Genomic DNA, 19595 nt, shown 5'->3' on the forward strand with positions numbered 1-19595 from the left:
CAGCTGGTGCTCTCCCACATTGTACATCAGGACACACGTCCACCTGACAGTTAAAGGAATAAGGTACCGACCGGTCGCTGGGAGAGGGGCTTTCACAGCACTTTCTTTGAAACACCGTCTAACAGTATTTAAAGTTTGTTCACAAAACAAAAACATATTTACACTGTACACAATGATACATATATACAGGCGAGGGTGCCGCTTTCTCACAGAGGTCTGCAGTCACCTTCTGGAATTGTTCTCTGCTGGGCTACAGGGACAGCTCTGCCACCCCAGTGCTTCCCGTCCATGATAATTAACAGCACATCCACTGCTGCTCCGTTTCATTCCATTTCCGTAAAGCGTGCAAACATCGCTTTCCTCACGGCGTCCTTGTATGTGTTCGCTGTGTCTACTCCATATGAGCTGCCTTTTACTCCAAGACCGGCCCCCCTCATCCTCACCTGAGCCTGTATGAGAGAAGCAGATAAATGTATATGTAGTGAGTGGAACTATCCCCACACAGTTAAGATTCGAAGTCAAGCTTACAGCCCTTGTTTTCACATAGAAATAGTACAAAATGTCCCTATTCAGTTAATCAGGCCCTACTATATATCTTTACTGACATGCAATTTGTATTATCTGCACTTAGTTATCTATTAACAAGTAGAGCCCAAAACACTAAATGAAATTAAGACTGTAAGCTACTTTAGTTTAACTACCAGAAACCGTACTCAATATCCAGAGAGCGATAACCAGAGGCTGTGTTCATACCTGAATGGGAGCCGTGATACCCTGACTCTTGCGACCGAGGCCTGAGCCCTCCTTCCAGCCCATGGCTTGCAGCATCTTGTTGCCTATGTTGCTGTTGTCAATTCCATCTTTAGTGGGCTGTTCATAATTTCTGCAGAATAAAGTGAGGTCAGATCGCTGTATCTCTAGAACGCAAATCTTCAGAATTATCCCGCCAGTTACAGGGACAGTAGAGACACTAAAAAAAACTGACTTACACTACTGCGGAATCATACATCTTCTTGCGCTTTGGCTCTGGAGGTTCCGGAATACCATATTTTTCTCTCCTCTCTGCAGCCCGATCTCTATATTTTGCCTGCAAGCAAACAGAAATAGTTATAAGCAGCTGTTATACATCTCAAAGAGGTTTACTAATAAAATGCAAAATCCGGTCTGCACTGACCTCCCTCTCTCTCTGCTCCAGTGCCTCAAGCTCCTGTTCAGACATCTTTGACCTCCGGTACACATCCAAGTTTTGCTACAATGTATAAAACATTGTTTAATAAATATTGATGAAAGCAGTTACATAGGAATTAAGTAGAACTGTTCAAATGACCTACTTTATGCAAGTCAGACAGTTGCTGATGTCTGTTGAGGGCATCCTTGTTGGGGAATTGCCTGCGGCACAGCAGACAGGCCATCTTTTTCCAGTCAGTCAATTTGTCCTCATCTATAATCCCTAGAAGCCTGTCGGGTTCGTCTTCATTATCGCTGTCACCACTATAGGCAGCAACCAATGCACGCTGCAGAAACAAATGTCACAAGATTAGTAGCTGCGGGTAATCCTTTACATCAGCAGTAAACTTCAGGCATTCTGTGTTTACTATTAATCCTTCAGTCTTTCAAGGAAACGTACAGATCCCACACACAGCTCATCCATATCCCTTCCCACTAAACATACTCTTGGAATATGCACACGCCGGCCAATAGACAAACTGTTTGGAATCCTACTGGTAGAAAAACACGACATGAGGTTTATCAAGTATATGAGCTCACCTTGGGAGGCTTTTCTTCTTCTGTGGTAATCATCATCATCATATCGGGCATCATCTGCCTTTCCAACAATGCACCCTGCTGTGAAGATAACCAGAGTTTTAGATCACAAGCTGCCTGGATTTCAGTGGCCCGACATACTGTATACAGGCCACTAAAACTTTACACACACATATATATATATAAATAAATAAATATATATATATATATATATATATATATATCGTACTCAACTAACCTTTTTCTCGAACAAAGCAAATCCAGCATCTGCTGCGGCTGACTCTTTCCTTTCCTCATCTCGAGAACTCAGAGGCTGAAAGCTGTTCTTAAAATTCTCCTTCTGTTTGTTCAAACTCTTAGCCCAGCGCTCCATATCTTTTGCAATCTAAGAATGATAGATGTGTAAAATGAATAGGTTTCTCAAAGATTCCTACAAGATAGATCACTGGCTGATATTTATAAACCATCAACTCTGAAAGATGGGGACAAACAGGCCACTGAAGCAAACTATCACGGAAAGATTTAAACACAAAGCTCAGTAAGGAAAAAACAATTCCCGTTACACACCGGGGTGGGGGATACACCCGACTTGTCCTTAACTAGAGCCATGACGACAGTATCTTTACAATCATTTTAAATAATTTAAGAAGTAACAGTAAAAATGAAAGGGGGCAACAAAAATAGGTCATCCAAATTCCCAAACAATCTGAAGGTAAGGATCTCAAGCCCTTCCTACTTCAATCACTGTTACCATAGAGTACATGGAAATGTAGATGGTAACGTTTACTATTCTTACAGGACCCATAAAACACCATGTTTCTAACAAGCAAATCTTACCTGCTGAGCAGTTTTGCTTTTGGGCTTCTCCTTTTTTTCCTTGCCCTCCTTGTTGCCATTAGCTGTGGCGGTTTGGCCGTTGGCCTGCGCAGCGTTTTGTGCCGAGCCGTCTGCTGCTGGAAGGTAAGTCTGCTTTTCTCCATCCCAGTACAGGTACTGCTGGGTCAGCGAGTTGTAGTAATACTGTTTACAGGAATACATTATTACTCACAGAAAACAGATACAAGATTCTACTCTTTAGATACTGAAACGGTTAACTACCGTGCCCCATAACATTAGCCATTATAATCTATGAGAGCCCTATAGAGACTTTTTTTTCTTAAATTTTTTCTTATAATATTCTGTTTATACTTCTGTTGTAGCCAAGTTTCTCCTAATGTACCTGGGAATTTGGGTCATAGTACAGGCCGGTCTGAGGATCATAGTAATAGCCAGAGGATTCATCATATTGGTATGTAGAAGTATCCGGAACAGCTGCAAAAACAAGATATGATACTTACGAAATTGTGGATTTAATGACAGAAAACCCTACGTACCCTATTTTCAACACCAGTCCTAATGTAGAGCTCTTAATTCAGGATATTCATGGGCATGTTCAAACTCCCTGGATAAATGAACCTTCACCACAGTGACTAAAAATTTGTTATAACCGTCATGGTGTGTTACAATATACCCCGAGCAGCTACAAAATAAACACTCGCTGGGTTCCTGAAGTCAATCCCCATTGCAGTTAATGGAGCAATTAAGTCGGAATTAAAGGGAAAAATGACTTACAATATTTGACGCCAGGAATTATAGCATTCGGAGGAGCGGCTTCTTCTGTGCTAGAAGTCGTGCTCGGTGCTGCCGTGGTGGTAGGGGTAGTGGTGGTGCTAGCGGCAGCACTGGTGCTGGCCTGAGTCTGAAAAGCAGAAATAGCAAAATAATGGCATCTATGGTTTTCTGCTTTACATTTAATTCATAACAAAAGACGGAAGGGAAATATATTTACCGGGGAACCGGGTTGCTGGTACAGCTGAGGACTCTGACAAACGACTGCAGCACTTGTGGTGGGAGCAGGAGCTGAAGCGCCCTCTGCAGAATAAGGATTCATATTTTAGGCACACATTAACATTACAGCCTTTACTCCGCATCAATCACGGACTCACACAACACTCTCCTTACCTGTGGTCGCTGCTGTTCCCGTCTCTGCTGCTCCTGGCTGCTGGTAGTATTGCTGGTAATCCTGGGAGTACTGAAAGGAAGATTTTGCTCAAATTACGGCTCTGTTAAAAACACCAGATAACCCAACCTTGCCTAAGGACTTGTGAGCACAAATTACCTGCCCATAAGCACCATATCCTTCTTGCCCTGGCTGCATGTATCCATAATCAGCACCATCCCCACTCTGTTGGGGCTGTTACAAAAGAAATAGAAATGAGCATTAAAGAATCCAGTATTTGAACACACGCAATATGCTTGAAGACAAATAAGGCACAATAAATACACTCAACATATTAAGGCTATACGTTTATCTCCTAATTGAATTGGACTCTGAGCCCAACGTAATGCATCAATGTTTTGAAACTTTTCAGGAGGACATTTAAATACGAAAGAGGCTAACCTGTGTTGAAGACCACTGTGCCGCCGCAATAGCAGTGCTTGCCACAGAGAAAGCGCTGACCCTGTGCCCATCTTGCAACACAAGATCCCTGTGGACAAAGAGACTTAATGAAATACTGCCGAGCCAAGTATCGTTTTTTTACCTGTAGCGATGGGAGTATGGATACATAATCATATCATAAGCGTACTGCGATACAAAAGGGTTAAATGTACAATGAGACGTTTTCCAATGTAAAGATACTAGTGATTTAGGTATTGCTGCATACGGTAAACGCATCTCCACATTTTTCTTGCACCTGGGGTTTAGAGGTATGGGCCAAACCAGCGTCCTTTTATGATGATGATTAGGGACTCATACTCACATTTAATATCTGTCCTTGTGCGTGACATTTAGTCTTACGCTTATAGTGTAGCTACAAGCATTAGAGGGAAAAAAATGCTTAGAATCATACTTACTTTCTAGCACTTTTGGCAAAATCTACACCAATAGTTTTCCCATCAATTTTAAGGGGCGGATGGAGAGTCTGCAGGATCTGCAAAAGCTGCGACGCCTCCTGGAAGGGGTGAAGAGGAACGGGTCAGCCATGTTTGCACAAACCCACTGACAAACCCGATGGGATATTAATAAGATTCTTACCAGTGCAGAAGGCAGTTGTACAAACGCAAAGCCTCTGTTCTGCTGGGTTTGCTTGTCTTTTATAAGCCTGATGTTGCTGACCACAAGTGAGACGTACGGAGCGAGGGCAGACAGAATGGAATCCACCATGGTGTGAGGCCCGATGTTTCGGAGGATTATGGCTGAGGATACATAGCCACCTAATAAGGTTACACCCAACTGAGTGAAAAGGGTCAACACCATGGCACACAAATATACATAACCCCCCCCCCATCTATAGCCCAAAAGTTTAATAAAACCAGCAGCAACAGGCTGCAACATAATAAGCCAACCATTATACACTTTAAGTGTATTTTATGCCATAGCAGTGAAGCCAGGGACATGCCACTGATTGCTATGACAAGACAGTTAAAACAATTGCTTATGCATACATTAAATATAAAGCAGCTGCCCAAAGCCCATTATCCTATCAAGCTTAATAATTCTCTCCCACACCAGCTGGGCCTGCAGGCAGGCCTTTTACCTCCCAAGAGACAAACCATTCTCTGCCCAACCAAGCAATCCCTTCAGAACCTTAGAAACACTTACTGTCATTGTAGTAATCCGCTGACTGCGAAGCTTCAGAGCTTCCAGAAGGCGCTTCCACGTCAGAATCTACAAAGAAGGCAGCAACAGGACTCTGAATACACACATCTATGGCAGAAGCAAACCCACGGCCAAAAGGATCCCCCGTTTACATCTACTGAAAGATAACTATACTTACTATAAGTTACATTTCATGGCCAACACTGACACAATAATACCAGAACTAGTTGCTATTCTAAACAGTCTGTTTGAAATGAATGTACACAGCAACGGCCCAAAGGGCTTTGCTTCATTAGCTCCATTTCCGGCTCCCAGGTAATGGAAGGCGAGGCATTAAACGCATCCATATTTTATTCTCGTGCGCTGAACACAGAAGCGCGGGGTAGACCGTTTCTGCGCAGACACCGGTTCATGTTCAAAGTTCGACTTGCATTATTCAATCACTCACCAGCCTTGGCTGCCCCACAGCGGAAACATTTTAGTCTTCGTCGAAAGTTGTAGAGACCGCACTATAAAACCAGAGAGCTTTGCACTTAATATTAACCACTCATATATTCCCCCACAGCACTTGTCTACTTATATTATTAAACTATGGAATTCACGTATGAAAAGCTTTAGTTTCAATTAAAAATCTGATGCACTAAGGGAAATAACATTCTATATCAATTCACCCCATCAAGTTTTCAGAAATATATTATTTTAAGCATTACGACTGCATCATCTTTTTTAGTTAAGCTTTGTGTAATCAGAAGCCAGGAGCGGAAAGCCCTAATGAAGGTAACCACCACCAATAAAGACGTTATACAGGGTTATTCAACTTAATTTAAATGTAACCCCAGCCACCCAGCGTACATTTTAAGTGGCTGGAATTCTACCCCTTACGTGACAAGCGATTTCAGCAAACGCTCACCTTGCTACAAAGCCAGTCCTCAAATTTAGGTCGTGGGTTGCTGTAATGCATCGCGATAGTCTTCCCCTGGATCACAAGCTTCTTCTGCAAGAACACAAAACATACAGAGTTATTTCCACCTCCCGAGGAGCAGACATCTATCCCCCGCTGCAGGGGAGGGAGCTCCCGACTTTTAAACGGACAGCAACGTGGGGAAGGACCACCCACTGCCAGCTAATGAATTGCCCGACCAATCCCTCCACAGGGGGGTGGAGAGAGGAACAAGATGAAGAGGGAGAGGTAGAGAGAGGCGCAAAGAGCAGCCGTGGAGGAAACAGAGTGTGGTATGGGAGAATAATCAAGGGCAGGGAATCTCCAGAGAGAGAGAGACGATATCTCAATACTGCACGCAGTATTTCCAAGGTCTGTAAATCTCTGCAGTTACAAGTGTCTTCTGATTAAGAGAGGAAGTCCTCCCGTCGCGTGATCGCTTCAAAGCCCTGGGGACAGAACTAAATGCCACCCAAACAGGCTGGAGAAGGATCAAGCTGGGATGACTACAAAACAGCTTCAAGTGCACATTTGTCAAGCCTAAATAAACATTTTTAAGAAATAACACCCCTCTAAGACCTCCAAGTTATGGGTCCTACAACATTCTGTCCAAACAGAGCCCATTTTGCTGCTATCACTGACCCCACATCTTTCACACCGCATAATGAACTCAGACAGTATCTTAAAACACAAGGCTACCATTTCAGGGGTATAAAGCTGGACTGTAGTCCACTACTTGGCAACTCATAAAAAATAAAAAAAATCCCCAATTTAAAAGGGGTGGCAAATAAGTGGAACAGCTTCCCAGCAGAAGTGGCAGATGGTAATACATGAGGGAATTTATACATACAAGGGACTGGCAAATAGCTGTCCTGAATTTAACATAAGACCAAAGACTGATTAAGGTCCGAGTCTTTATGGACTATAAAAATGACCAGACTATAAGGGTCAAATAGTTATTTGCCTTCAGATTACATGCATCCATCGTGTTAAACGGCACGTAAGGCAAGGGACTACTTTAGGTTGCCATAAGATCTGGTTTTAATAGTAGGCAGACACTTCAGCTAACATTAACATAACCCCAATGAACTGCCTTTATGCAGAAAGCTGACGGATCAGGGGCATTAGGCCCCCATTCCAAGAAAAGCTCTACTGCCCCCGTGGAGTTATACGGAACATGTGTCTGTCAGATGTACTCAGCAGCAAACCCAGGGAGAGGGAGGGGACCCGACCTGCACTTCATTCAGACGACACACCTGAGCTCTGCATACATTAAAGTACGTGTTTGTATACTAAATAGTATTCCCATGGGACAAAAATACCACGGGTGCAATTATCTCCTCTTAGAACACCAGTCCCCCCCCTTATTAAAAAAGGGAATGGAAGCCCTAGCGTCTGTTACAGGTAGGGCGCACCGGCAGGTTATTAGATTCATAAAGATTTGCTCAGCACAGGTTACCCGTCAGTTTTGAAGGTGCTTTAACAGCCTACAATTTACACATTTATGCTACAATTCAAGATTAAAATTAAAAGGTTTGGCCACTTTGAGTAGAGAAAGTCATGCAGGCTGACCTTCAATGTACGCAGAGCACCTCTCACTCTCCCCTACCCTGACAGCATTAGCCTTGTTCCTTCACCCCCTCCCCCCCCCCCATTCTCGTTCTGCTTTTCGATCTCTGTTACAGACATATGTAATGTGCCATTTCTCAGGAATATTCTAGACTTGGCGAGTGAAGCAACCTGATTGGCTTCCATCCAGCTGGTAGCATCTTGCAAGTGATAAAACTCCACGAAGGCGAAACCGCGGCTTAAACCTAGAGACAGCATTCAGATATAGACGGGATACTAGTGTTAGTCAGTTCCTTTTACAGAAAACACAGCTGCATCTCTCCAACTGACAAAGCCCATGGACCTAGCAGTGCTTTATGGCATGGCTTCCATGGGTGCAGTCCTGTTGTCTGTCTTGAGGGAGGGGATTGCCATGAAAAGGAACCCCCAGACTAAGTAACCCCCACACACCACCCATTCCACCTGAAGAAGGGGTTACCATGAACTGGCACCCACGCATGCTGTACACTCACAGGGGGCGCATAAGGCTACAGGTACAGGCTGTGATTTGTGATATTCAGGAGGGAAAGGGGGTGGTGAAGCAAACCATGCAGCAGACATTAAAACCCTACATTCTACTTACCTACAATTCAAAATTAAGAAAAGGCAACAAAAAGAATGTAAAAGCTCAGACTACAAGGGGTTCCTTAGTCATGGCAAGTCCACTTAGCACCTGATGGTGATGGGGATGGAGAGGGGAGAGCAATTTGAGGGAATGGGTTCTCAAACGAGCGGCAGTGCACCACACGCCGGATAGAGCCTCACCTGTCTTTCTCTTCATCAGTCGCACGTCCGCAGGCTGTGGACCCTCAAAAGATTCAACCAGTTCTCGAATCTTAAAAATAAAGAATACTATTAGCCAAATGGTAAAATACATACATATATATATACACACATACATATATATATATATATATATATATATATATATACACACACACACACATATACATATTATAAACATGCAGCACGTGCTGGGGGACAATTCTGATCAGAATATATGCAATAAACGGTCTCAAATTATAACTTACATCATTCTCTGTGATGTTTATAGGGAGTCCCCTCAACATTATTGTTTTGCTCTCCTTTTCATCCATGTAATAGTCGTTGCGATAGTCATGATCCATGTAATCTCCATCAGAATGGTAGCCATCCTCAGAGCGGTCACTGTTACGTCTCTCCCGATCTCTTTCTCTGTCACGCTGCAGATTGACAAACGATATCCGATAATTAGTGGTCGGATTTAGAAACACCAGGAAGTGAACAAAATCAAATAAGACAAAAATTGGACAACTTTCTATCCAAGTTTCCAGCCATACATTTTATCAAAACCAAGACTTCCTGAATCAAAAGTGGCTTCATTTTTAAATAAACAGGAACCAAACTGCTGAAGGCGTTGCTTACATCTGGGCTGTCATAGTCCCTATAGTCATCATATCGATCATCACGATATCTCTTGTAATCTGAAGATTCTCGGCGGCGAGGTCTAGAGTCGCGATCATCCCGCTCATCTCTATCAAAAGCGGAGCCGTACCTCCCGCTACGTTCACTGCGGCTTACACTGAAAGACAATTATGGTTATGTTTACACATGCAGGGGGGCACGGTAGCATATCGGGGGTATAAAGCATATAGGGTGCATAAGGCATGTATGGGGGTGGGCAGAGTGGCATTTAACAGGGTATAAGGCCTATCTGGGGGGGGGGCAGGCTAGCAAATAAGGAAATAAAAACAAAAAATGCATTTTGTGCATCAACCTAATTAGAGAAATATTGTGTTTGGGTTCTTGTATTATTACAAGATTATAATTATTATTATGTCAGTAAAATAAGAAGGCGATTAGAGAAATGTCATTGTGACAGAGATAAACGTGTTGTGTGCACAGAGTACAATGACATGTTAGCGTACATTTTAACCCCTTCATTCCCCTATAGACGTACCGGGACGTCCAAAAAACGCCCACAAAGAAACCCCTATGGACGTCCCGGTACGTCCAGCCCTTCGTGCAGCGTCAGGGACACATCCCTGCCACTGCACGGGAGAACAGGCTGTCGTTTGACAGCCTGGACTCCCCCCTGGCAGCAGAAGCTGGCATCGCCGGCTTTCTGCTGCCCGATCTCCCGTAACAGCTTCCGGCATGAAACCCGGTAAGCTGTTACAGTTGAAAGTGCCTGATCGTGCAGTTGCAAACGCGCGATCGGGCAATCCCTTCCGGGTTACATCACTGCTGACATAACCCGGAAGGTCATCGGAGGACAGGATATCCCCTGCGAGGATATCCTGCCCTCCGATGAGGAACAGAGACGCTGAGATCACAGTGTGATCGGTGCAGGGGGATCGCGGGGAGGGGAGTGAGAAACCATCTCTCTCACTCCCCCTCCCGTCCTGAAAGAGAAAAGCAGAAAAAAAAAGTTAATTCATTTAAAAAATATTAAATAAATCATTAAAATAATATATATAATACAATAAAAAATTATAATGTGAGCTGTGATGTCATTGTGACATCACTGGCATGTTCAGGAGGTCCTTAGGAGGACCTCTAACCATTTCTGTGTAAAAATATATAAAAAATAAAAATGTAAAAAATTAAAAAAATATATAAAAAAAGTTAAAAAACCTTACTTCCCATTGCCCTAGCATAACATCTAGCCAGTATAACCCTCCTGCCCCCGTTCACAACCCCCAAACCCGTTAAGCCATAGGCATAAAAATTATACAAAATTGTACACCTAATAGTATGCTCCCTGGTGCTGGGAAAGTCTGGAAAATCTATATAAATTAGGTATTTCTGAAACCAGGGCACCTGAATTAATAAACTTGGAGGGGATTTTCCATCACTTTACCTAATTTTGTGAGGATTCAGAGGGAAAAGGTAAAAAAAAAATTTGTTTAATTTTCTAATCTTCGCTAGTTTTTACTAAATTTCTCATTCTAAATTCTCATTCTAATCATCCAACTATGGTATCAAAAGAAAGCTTTATCTCTCCTTAAAAAACAATATATATAGTTTACATGGGTACACTATTCACAGGAAAAGAGAATCATCGCTAAACCGACATACCGCAAAAATGGCAAAATTGCTCTGGGCTTTGAGGTACCAAAAACCCCTGGGATTGAAGGGGTTAATATTCTGCTGTTTGTTTTTAATACCCAGTTTGTCCATTAAATTATTTTAAACAAAATTTGCATATTTTTTATCCGATTAATTGAAAAAATTATCGGCCAACTAATTGATTATGAAAATAATTGTCAGCTGCAGCCCTAGAAACAAAATGAACAGACTTACCGTTTATCGGAGCCCATGTTTGGGGGTCCCCAGACAGCAGGTTTAGCCGTGTTTGCTCTGGAATTCGAATACGTGGTTGATTTGTATGCGCAGCCTGAACAAGAGAACAGAGTATTAACAAAAAATATCCCGAAACAGTAACGTATTTAGGAAAGTGTTTTGGGAGGAAGTGTTCCCTGTGTACAGCGCTGGCATATGCTGCCCTATCATTTATAAGAATCACTATGTTGACGCACACAATCGTGTGAAGAGAGACTTCTGTAACTCTCGTGCCATGGAAAGCATGTAAGACTTATAGTGTTGTTGGTCCCTGGCTTATGACGTGACATGCCGGCCAGTGGCATCGTTGATGGCACACACTTCCATTACTTATTCCAGTACTTATATTACTTATATCAAGCAAGTCCCAGAAGACTTGTAGCTCTTTCATATTATGTCAATGCTTGATGAAGCAGTCACCACAAACGCTTATGTTCCAAATCTGAATACTTCATGTGGATCCATATGCAGGACGTCACACCATTTGAAGCGCCCACGTTGTAACCCTGCTTGCCTATGGCAGGGATGCAATTCACTTTATAATTGTGTCAACTAAAAGCACAAGATAATTTAATTGTATTAAGAACTATGAAGATGTAAGCCATCAGAACACTAATTAATAAGGAGTTTCCTATTTTAACCATATTATATGGATTTGGAGAAGTATTTTGGGTAAAGATGTTAATGGAACGTGCAGCGGTGGACCCGGCAGGGCCGCATGGAACGATACAGCAGCAAAGCTGCACACAATACCCAACAACGAAGCAGGGGCATCAATGTTACACACAAAAAGATTAGTAGATGAAGAGCAAGATAAAATAGAGCCTTAATCCGTGTCAATTACGTTATTCTACATAAAGCATCCTCTCCCATCATTATCTGGGAGGTCAGGGCCGAGTGAGGCCATGTGACCCCCCCCCTAAAAGCATACACGAAAAGGGAGAGGGGATACTCCAAAAATTAGTCTTTTGGGCTCATCTGAAGTCTACGAACGAGGAGCATCCAATCCATTAAAATACACATTAATCTGAGCAATTCTCCAAGCAGTAAACGGATCACAGGTCTGTGTATTCGTTGGTCTGAAAGCACGTGTGAGCGGACATCTGTGAGGCCGCTATAATCGAGAGAGGTCAGTGTATAGAGAAAATCAAATGCATTAGTCTGGCTGAGAGCGTTCATCGGCGGGTTATGCGGTAAACGTGTTACTTGTGGGGAGTCAATGTGTTTACATATTAGTCTGGCTATGAGCCACTGGGACAATCACATGAAACACTCCCTTGGGGGGGAAAAATCCCATCTTTAAAGGAAACAATCCCCAGTAAATAACATTGAGCTTAGGCCAAAATGAGAACAATTCTGGTCTGGATGACCTCAGCTATTAATACCGTCACTGACGTCTCTTAACAGGACAACTGAGGCAAAGCAATGCGTGGAATGTATGTAATCACGCACCACAAAGCCCAAATGAAACCTGGAAAGAACCGAGGAAGAGACCCAGGAATGGCACAAAAAGGACGGCACTAAGCCACGGCTATAAGGTTTGTGTGTAATATGTAGGCGCCGGTGCATTACTCAGGGAGGTAGCAGGCACTGCATCTCTGCACAGCGGCCCCCTGCGTTTTAACGATGTCACATAATTACGCAGGCATTAAACGGTCCGTGCCCCTCATTAAAGGATCTGTCTCAAAAAATACTGCAGTAAACTCACTTCAAAGCCCATCCACCAAGCAACAGTTAACCGAGAAACGCTACGGTTACTAACAGATGCCGGTCTACGGAGGGCGGGGCGGCTGCCGGGCAGGAAAGTAATTACATTGTATTAAAAAAGCAAGCAATGAAAAATGACGCAGCCACTCCTTTGACACAATAAGGTAAATGTGGCGCACACTTATACAATTACATGTGTGCCGTGATGCCAAGTTAACCTGAATTAAATTTGCCCGCTTATCACTGGACCATTCACGCCGTGATCTATTCGGTACCGCAGAGAAAAAGAGCTCAACCAGATAGACGATCTCTCGACGGTGTTGCGGAAATCTGTTCCAACGGCTGCCATTTCTTCACAAATACAATCCGCCTGCTAAATGAATACCTGATATTGACCTACAGACAGGCAGGGAATGCCCAGCAAGGCAGGGCTGAGACCCCCACTCATCGCTTATAGAGATGATCCAGAGATCGCTTCATTCACAGACTTCTGCACAAAATACCACAAAGGCCAGCGAATCGCCCGAGACTCCGCGCCCCTTCATTTCGCAGGACTAACTAACGAACTGCCGACGCTTCGGGATTTACATTTGGAGGAAAACAAGGTTTTGCACAGATGGCTGGCGGTAACGTCAGCCTTTTCAACCGATTTTTACTTTCGAGACTAACAGCTTGTATCGGATGCTGCTGATGGAGAAGCACCAGGGGTTTCTTTTATTTTAATACAAAGTGACCTACTTATTACATAAAATAACGGGGGGGGGGCTGCAGATTATAGCGACACACGGGGGGCTCTAAATAAACCCCGTCGTAGTAGCTGCGTGAAACATTCTTACAATATAAATCTGTATGTGAAATAAATACACTTACGGTAATATATTATGCTATCGGTCCTCTGTGGGTGTACACTGTATGTCTGTTAAATGTGATATAGCATACCCTGGAACGTTAACATTCACCTCTACCCAACGCACGGAATAATTATAACACTAGGCCACGGTTTTTCTATTAATAAGGGGGGGAAAGGCTTCTTCAGGGAGCGCTAAAAGCTAACACGGACCCCGCACAATACTTACCGTAAGGCCGTACCCCAGACACACTGGCTTCTTGTAACACAGTCAGCACGAAATGGCGCTGGTTCCACCCGTCTCCTACCCACAATGCCTCGCGATGTCCAAGCGCCTGGAAGCTTCCACGCAAGCTACTGCACATGCGTTAACCGGGGCACTGTGCGTTTCACGCCTCGTTCGGGCTAGTGGAGGGCGGGTATAGAGGTGAGGCCAGGGAAGGAGTGCGCGAGGATTTGTGGGAGTCGCAAACAGATATAACGCTCGTTCATCTATAAATGATGCCGTATTTTACTGCAGTAGTTATTACCGTATTAGCTCTTATATACTGTAATAGTTATAGTAAAACGTTGCTAATGTGGTAGTAGCGTTATATATGACGAGGCCTTGGACGCTACATTATGGTAATCAAAAGGCGGGGGTCGTGCAGAGCTGAGGTAGCTCCACTTGCTTGCAAAAAGCTAATAGGCAATATGTTGTTTTCCCTCAATTTCTTCCTAAAAACATAATAATCAGTAACAGTAGCAATAAGCTAAATGTCTGTAGACCAAAACGGAATCAACTGTCAAGGATATGTCCGGACATTTCTCAAGTAATGGCGGATGTTCATGGTAAATGTACACTGCATGGTGCATTTCATGAGGTACTGTGCAATAACAGATGCTTATGGTGTATGTTTACCGCAGGGCCACATGAGGCTTACATCCATTGCCACCCCGATACATTTTCATAAGCACGATACACCGGGAAGAGTCAAGACTCAAGGGGAGGAACAATTCCGTCGTCATTTTGTCACACAGCTCGTTTGCAATATAGCCCGTGGCAGTAAAGGCCCTGATGGTATCCGGGCACACACGTTACATTTAAGGATATATTGGTTTAATGCAACTCATGCAAAATGGCAAGTGCCAGGTTATGTGCTGTGTGCAGATCAGATCTATAAATAGAAAACAGTGATGGTTTATAGAAAAGGTTGCTTAGCAACAGATCTATTTCATTACCTTCGCCCAAACAAGCATCCATGATCATATCTGCAGGATATTCTGCTCGTATTCTACTGAGCGGAAGGACCGGCTTTGTGCAAAGTGTCAGCATTTTCTGCAGCTTGGAGTCTCAATCTAGATTTCTTATTGTTTGTTGTTTGTTCTTATTCTCGCATCGCTCAGTCTTAGGGCCGCTTTTTTTTTTTTTTTTGATATCCAGAAAGCGCTGCTTCAGGTGAAATGGAGCTTTGCGAACACCTAATAGATTAACTAAACGCTGCAATGTACCATGAATAACGTGCGTTCAAATGCTTTGTAAATACTTTTCATATGAATACTTAAACCTGTTAAAAATGAAAAAACGTATCCTAAGAACCGCAATGCCCTTTCCTTGCAGTCCCATTTTTTGCGCCACTGACTGGCTGCTTGAGTGTGTCAATCGGCAGCCATTGCACTAAATGGCATTGCTTTCTGCGCATGCACTCACGGGGTCTTTGACACCCTCCTTCAGAAGCCTTACAGCTGGGCTGGAACTAGGGGCAGGTATACAGCACTGGCATAGACCTTTCACCAGCACACCCTCCTTGAGCAATCGCATGCATGGAGATGCCTGGGTCGTCAGTCATCTGGCAGCAGCTGCCCTGCATCATATATAGGCTGCAAACAGCGACAGTGGGGAGGTAACAACCGCTACTTCCACCACTTTCAAATCTAAAAGCCTGCAGTAATCAGGTTTCAAATCACTTGTGAAAAGGTGTTCAGAAATCTTTTATATAACTTTTTATTAAAAAAAAGAAATAGCAGCAAAAGACAAATTATAATGTATAACTTGAAACATAGACACAGTATCTGTGTTTGGAGATGAAGGGTTTTTATTCCAATTCCTTGTACCGTGCCAAGGTCATTTTCCTAAGGTTCTCCCTGTAAGACTCGCTGGCGGGTTTCGGACCCGCGGAGACCGTCGTTCTGGTCCTGGTTTTCTTGCCATCTGTACAGTCCTTGCTGCAACAGAGCAAGACATGAAACGATCAGGAATAGTGCCTGTCAAATATAAAAACAGAGAGCTGAGCACAGGGGGCCTTTGCTACAGGTCTTTCTGGGAAGAAAAAACAGGTTTTCTATAAAAAGTAAAGCACATGATTAATGGCTGATTTATATATTACTACTGTAATCCCCACCTAGTTTGTGTTGTTGAAGTGAGGGCATTGCGTGCCTTCTGGATAAGTGGTCTTATCTGTTTTAGCCAGGGAGAGATTGGGATCTTATATCGCACGCTCTTTGCTTAGATCTGTAAAGGCTTTGCCTGGACTTTCTGATAAGGGGGTTATAATGAGCATGGATGTAAACGGCAATGCAATATGCAAAGGGGCAGAGACTTGCTGGTATTCCACCCCAATGATTCAGCTGAACGAGCCCTTTACATTCTCTTGCCAGACAGCAACACCAGAACATGCACATTGTGCATTACCTGGTACACCGAGTGTATGCTGGGGTAAGAGTGGTTATAATATATAGGAATACTAAATGACCCCCCCACAGTGGCACTACGTGTAACCCCGTCCTAGGGGCTCAAGGTTAAATGTACCAATTCAGCTAAATTACCTGAAAGAAGAACCAGAGACCTTTGGCTTCTTTTTCTCAGGTGTTTGCAGATATTCGTCTGTTTCCTGACACAAAGTAAAGCACATGTTACAAAACGTTGCTTACAAGTTACAACTGAGCTAAATCTGAACATGTAATGAGGCAATGCAGTGGTTTGTGACAGTTAAGGAGGTTTGAACAAGCATTTTACTTTCCCTATGAAGGTTTGCGGGATGCCTTTTAACGTTTGTCTTATGACACATCAAGGGAGATGAGGTTTGATGAAGAGCATGCAGAAAACGTGCGGAGTCTGCCGATACAGGGGCACAGAGGGCCGGAGCGCAGTGCTGGAGGAATACCTCAGCAGAAGTGTATTAGAACGAGATTAGCACAGCATGCTTAGGGAGAAATGTGCGGCAGCTATACATCTGCTGCCATGAAAACATGTAAATACTACGTTCAGCGGCTGCACAATCCCCTTCGCCAGGCTTGTGATCTGAGAACAGGGACACACTGCACCTGCCATCCGCCCTCCTCTCGCTCCAGCTGCTCCAGCTCTCTTTTTGCCTCCTGTAACCTCCTCTGTATGGACTGATTTTCCTGTTAATAACATCCGCATTCAGGATATGACCACCTAGGCAAGCTCTTACCCTACCCCTTTTTGGGGGTGATAAATGAAAATGTAAGCTTGGTCATTGAGAAAAGCCAAACAATACATCTTGCCTAGGCAATGTTTAAACGCCTATCATCCTCAGTCTGCTTTTGGCAAGTGTGCTAAATAATGCTCATGAGAGTTGAAGACGACAAGGATAGGTTTTTTTACCACTATTGTCTCAAGTGCTTATATCACGCAAGCGCTAATTCACAGGAATATAAATCCAATGCCAAATAAATGGGTCCTCTAAGGAGTCCATCAATAAGCTAATAGAAGACAACCTACCTTTCTCTCCCTCTCCTGAAGGTATGCCAACTCCTTCTCAGACTGTTTGATCTTTTGGTGAATAGCCAGATTTTGCTGAAAATCAAAAAAACAATTTTAGGCTACAACATATGCAGACACCTAGGTGTTAACCCTTTAAGTGCCAACCACATTAGGGATACATGTTGCCAAAGTGGAACTAGGGTGCCAACCACGTATCATGATTGCAAAAGTGAGCAGCTTTCATGTGTGTTGTGGAATTGCCATTTAGCTCCTGAGCTGAAAGCAAACTTTAAGAGACGCACTGCACATGCTTTGGGGCACTTCTATTGAAATAGGTGTAAGGAACAGCGACCAATTGGACATTTGCTAGTTAAACTGAAGTGTTCTGCTAGCAGACATGGTATTGGCTACAACCATCAGGAGCTCATCTTCTATTGACTAGGAGTACCACGGTGCGTGTGCAAGACGTGTACCGACAAACGCTTCCTGCTTCCAGGGGAGGACCTCCATGGGACAGAAGTCTCATCTTCTGACTACATTAGCTAATGAATGCAAGCACCGATTTGCATGCAGCAAAATGCACTAGATTTTATGCACAATTTACCAAAAAAAAAATAGGGCTGGGAGCGGTCATTTAAGTAAGGCAGAGAAAAATAAAGGCTGACTGAGCATCAAAGGAGGTATTGGCCCGAAACATCTAGTGAACCAATGGTGCTCATTCCTGGACCAGAATGTCACCAGGAAGCTAGTGCCACAAGATTGGAGGCAGACATTACTTGGCTACTGTGCCCAGTCCGATTTGGACTGGCATTAAACTTTTATCATCTTTTTGAACCCTGTTCGATGTGCAGAGCAGAGTCTAGATAGTTACCTTGTGCAGGTCTGACAGCTGCAGGTGTCTGGTCAAGGCATCCTTGTTGGGGAACTGTCTGCGGCACAGAAGACACGCCATTTTTTTCCAGTCTGTTAGATTATCCTGGATGGTGCTAACTGAGGGGGCAGGTTTTTGAACTGGTTTTGGAGGTGGTACAGGTGCTCGTGGTGGTGAACGGGGAGGTGTCTTCCTGCGTAATGGCGGTAGTAACAACTGCTCTTGATCCTCTTCCTCTTCACTGTCATCTCCATATTCCCCAATAAGCCCTATAAGAGGGTTTACCTTTGGCTACAAATAGCAGAAGGGAAATACATGAGACACACAATCATACAGATGAAGACATTTTAAAATATGGACGCATGGGAAGGAAGAACCAGAAGATAATAGAAGGATATATTGGGAAGACAGAAGATAAACAGTGAACAGGACAAGAGTATAAAGGAGACAGCAGATCAGATCAAACCAGAAAAGGAAAAACTGATGAGGCGTGTGATCAATACAATAGAAAGATAAAGACAGACATGGAAGTGACAGTCCAAACGGGTGGTGCAAAAAGACATGAAAAGCAGAAATAGGCCAACACAAAAGTGATATGACCAATTAACAGGAGAGAGATTTGCGATGATGTAAATAAAAACAATTGACTACGAATGCATAACAAAACAGCCTGCAACCTCGCAACGTAACCACTGTAAATAACGGGAAGATGAAGGAAGGTACCTCAGGACTTGACTGGTCCTTCTTAGTAGTGGGTGGAGGTAATGGCTTCTTAAAAAGTTCTTCATTTCCTGCTTTCCCCTACAAGGACAAAAATATAAATAGAAAACCACTTTTTCACTAAGCAAGTAACTATAGTTTTACCTATTTTGGCATTAATCTTTATGCTTCCCTTACTACAACACGTTTGTAGGCCAAGTCTTCTGTAGCATGTTATCATCCGTAAATAAAGACTGAAGTTCCACCAACACATTCTCAATTTAGAGTAGATGACGAAGACAAGAAACTCCAGCCACAAGAAGAAAAAACTAGTACTAGGGAACTGGAAAGCACAAACACCGCTCTGGATTTTGCTTAAGTACGGAACTTTCTTACATTTCTCAAAAAGACAAGTTCCACATACTGTAAAATAGGTTATTTTGAATAAAGATTTCTCTACAATACATAAAGCCTCACCATGTCCTCTCT

The 19595-nt window shown here is 43.4% G+C and overlaps 1 protein-coding gene across 1 annotated transcript; it reads right to left on the bottom strand.

Moving 5' to 3' along the window:
• Nucleotides 1-323: 323 nt before the first annotated feature.
• On the bottom strand, nt 324-11254 carry LOC149285378 (RNA-binding protein 5-like). Its single transcript, XM_089495312.1, has 24 exons — nt 11238-11254; nt 9357-9513; nt 8984-9154; nt 8718-8787; nt 8085-8158; nt 6315-6398; nt 5853-5913; nt 5408-5473; nt 4841-5001; nt 4660-4757; nt 4205-4292; nt 3923-3997; nt 3757-3835; nt 3585-3663; nt 3376-3461; nt 2984-3075; nt 2602-2784; nt 2003-2149; nt 1768-1842; nt 1332-1514; nt 1175-1249; nt 990-1087; nt 754-883; nt 324-449 (listed from the first exon to the last, which is right to left on the bottom strand). The coding sequence occupies exons 1-24, from the start codon at nt 11252-11254 to the stop codon at nt 324-326; spliced, it is 2475 nt and encodes an 824-aa protein (XP_089351438.1).
• Between the last annotated feature and the right edge of the window lie 8341 nt (nt 11255-19595).

The sequence above is a fragment of the Sceloporus occidentalis genome, unplaced genomic scaffold (genome assembly GCF_023333645.1).
Source record: "Sceloporus occidentalis isolate IW3139 unplaced genomic scaffold, rSceOcc1.0.p SCAF_79, whole genome shotgun sequence".
Taxonomy (NCBI): Eukaryota; Metazoa; Chordata; class Lepidosauria; order Squamata; family Phrynosomatidae; genus Sceloporus; species Sceloporus occidentalis.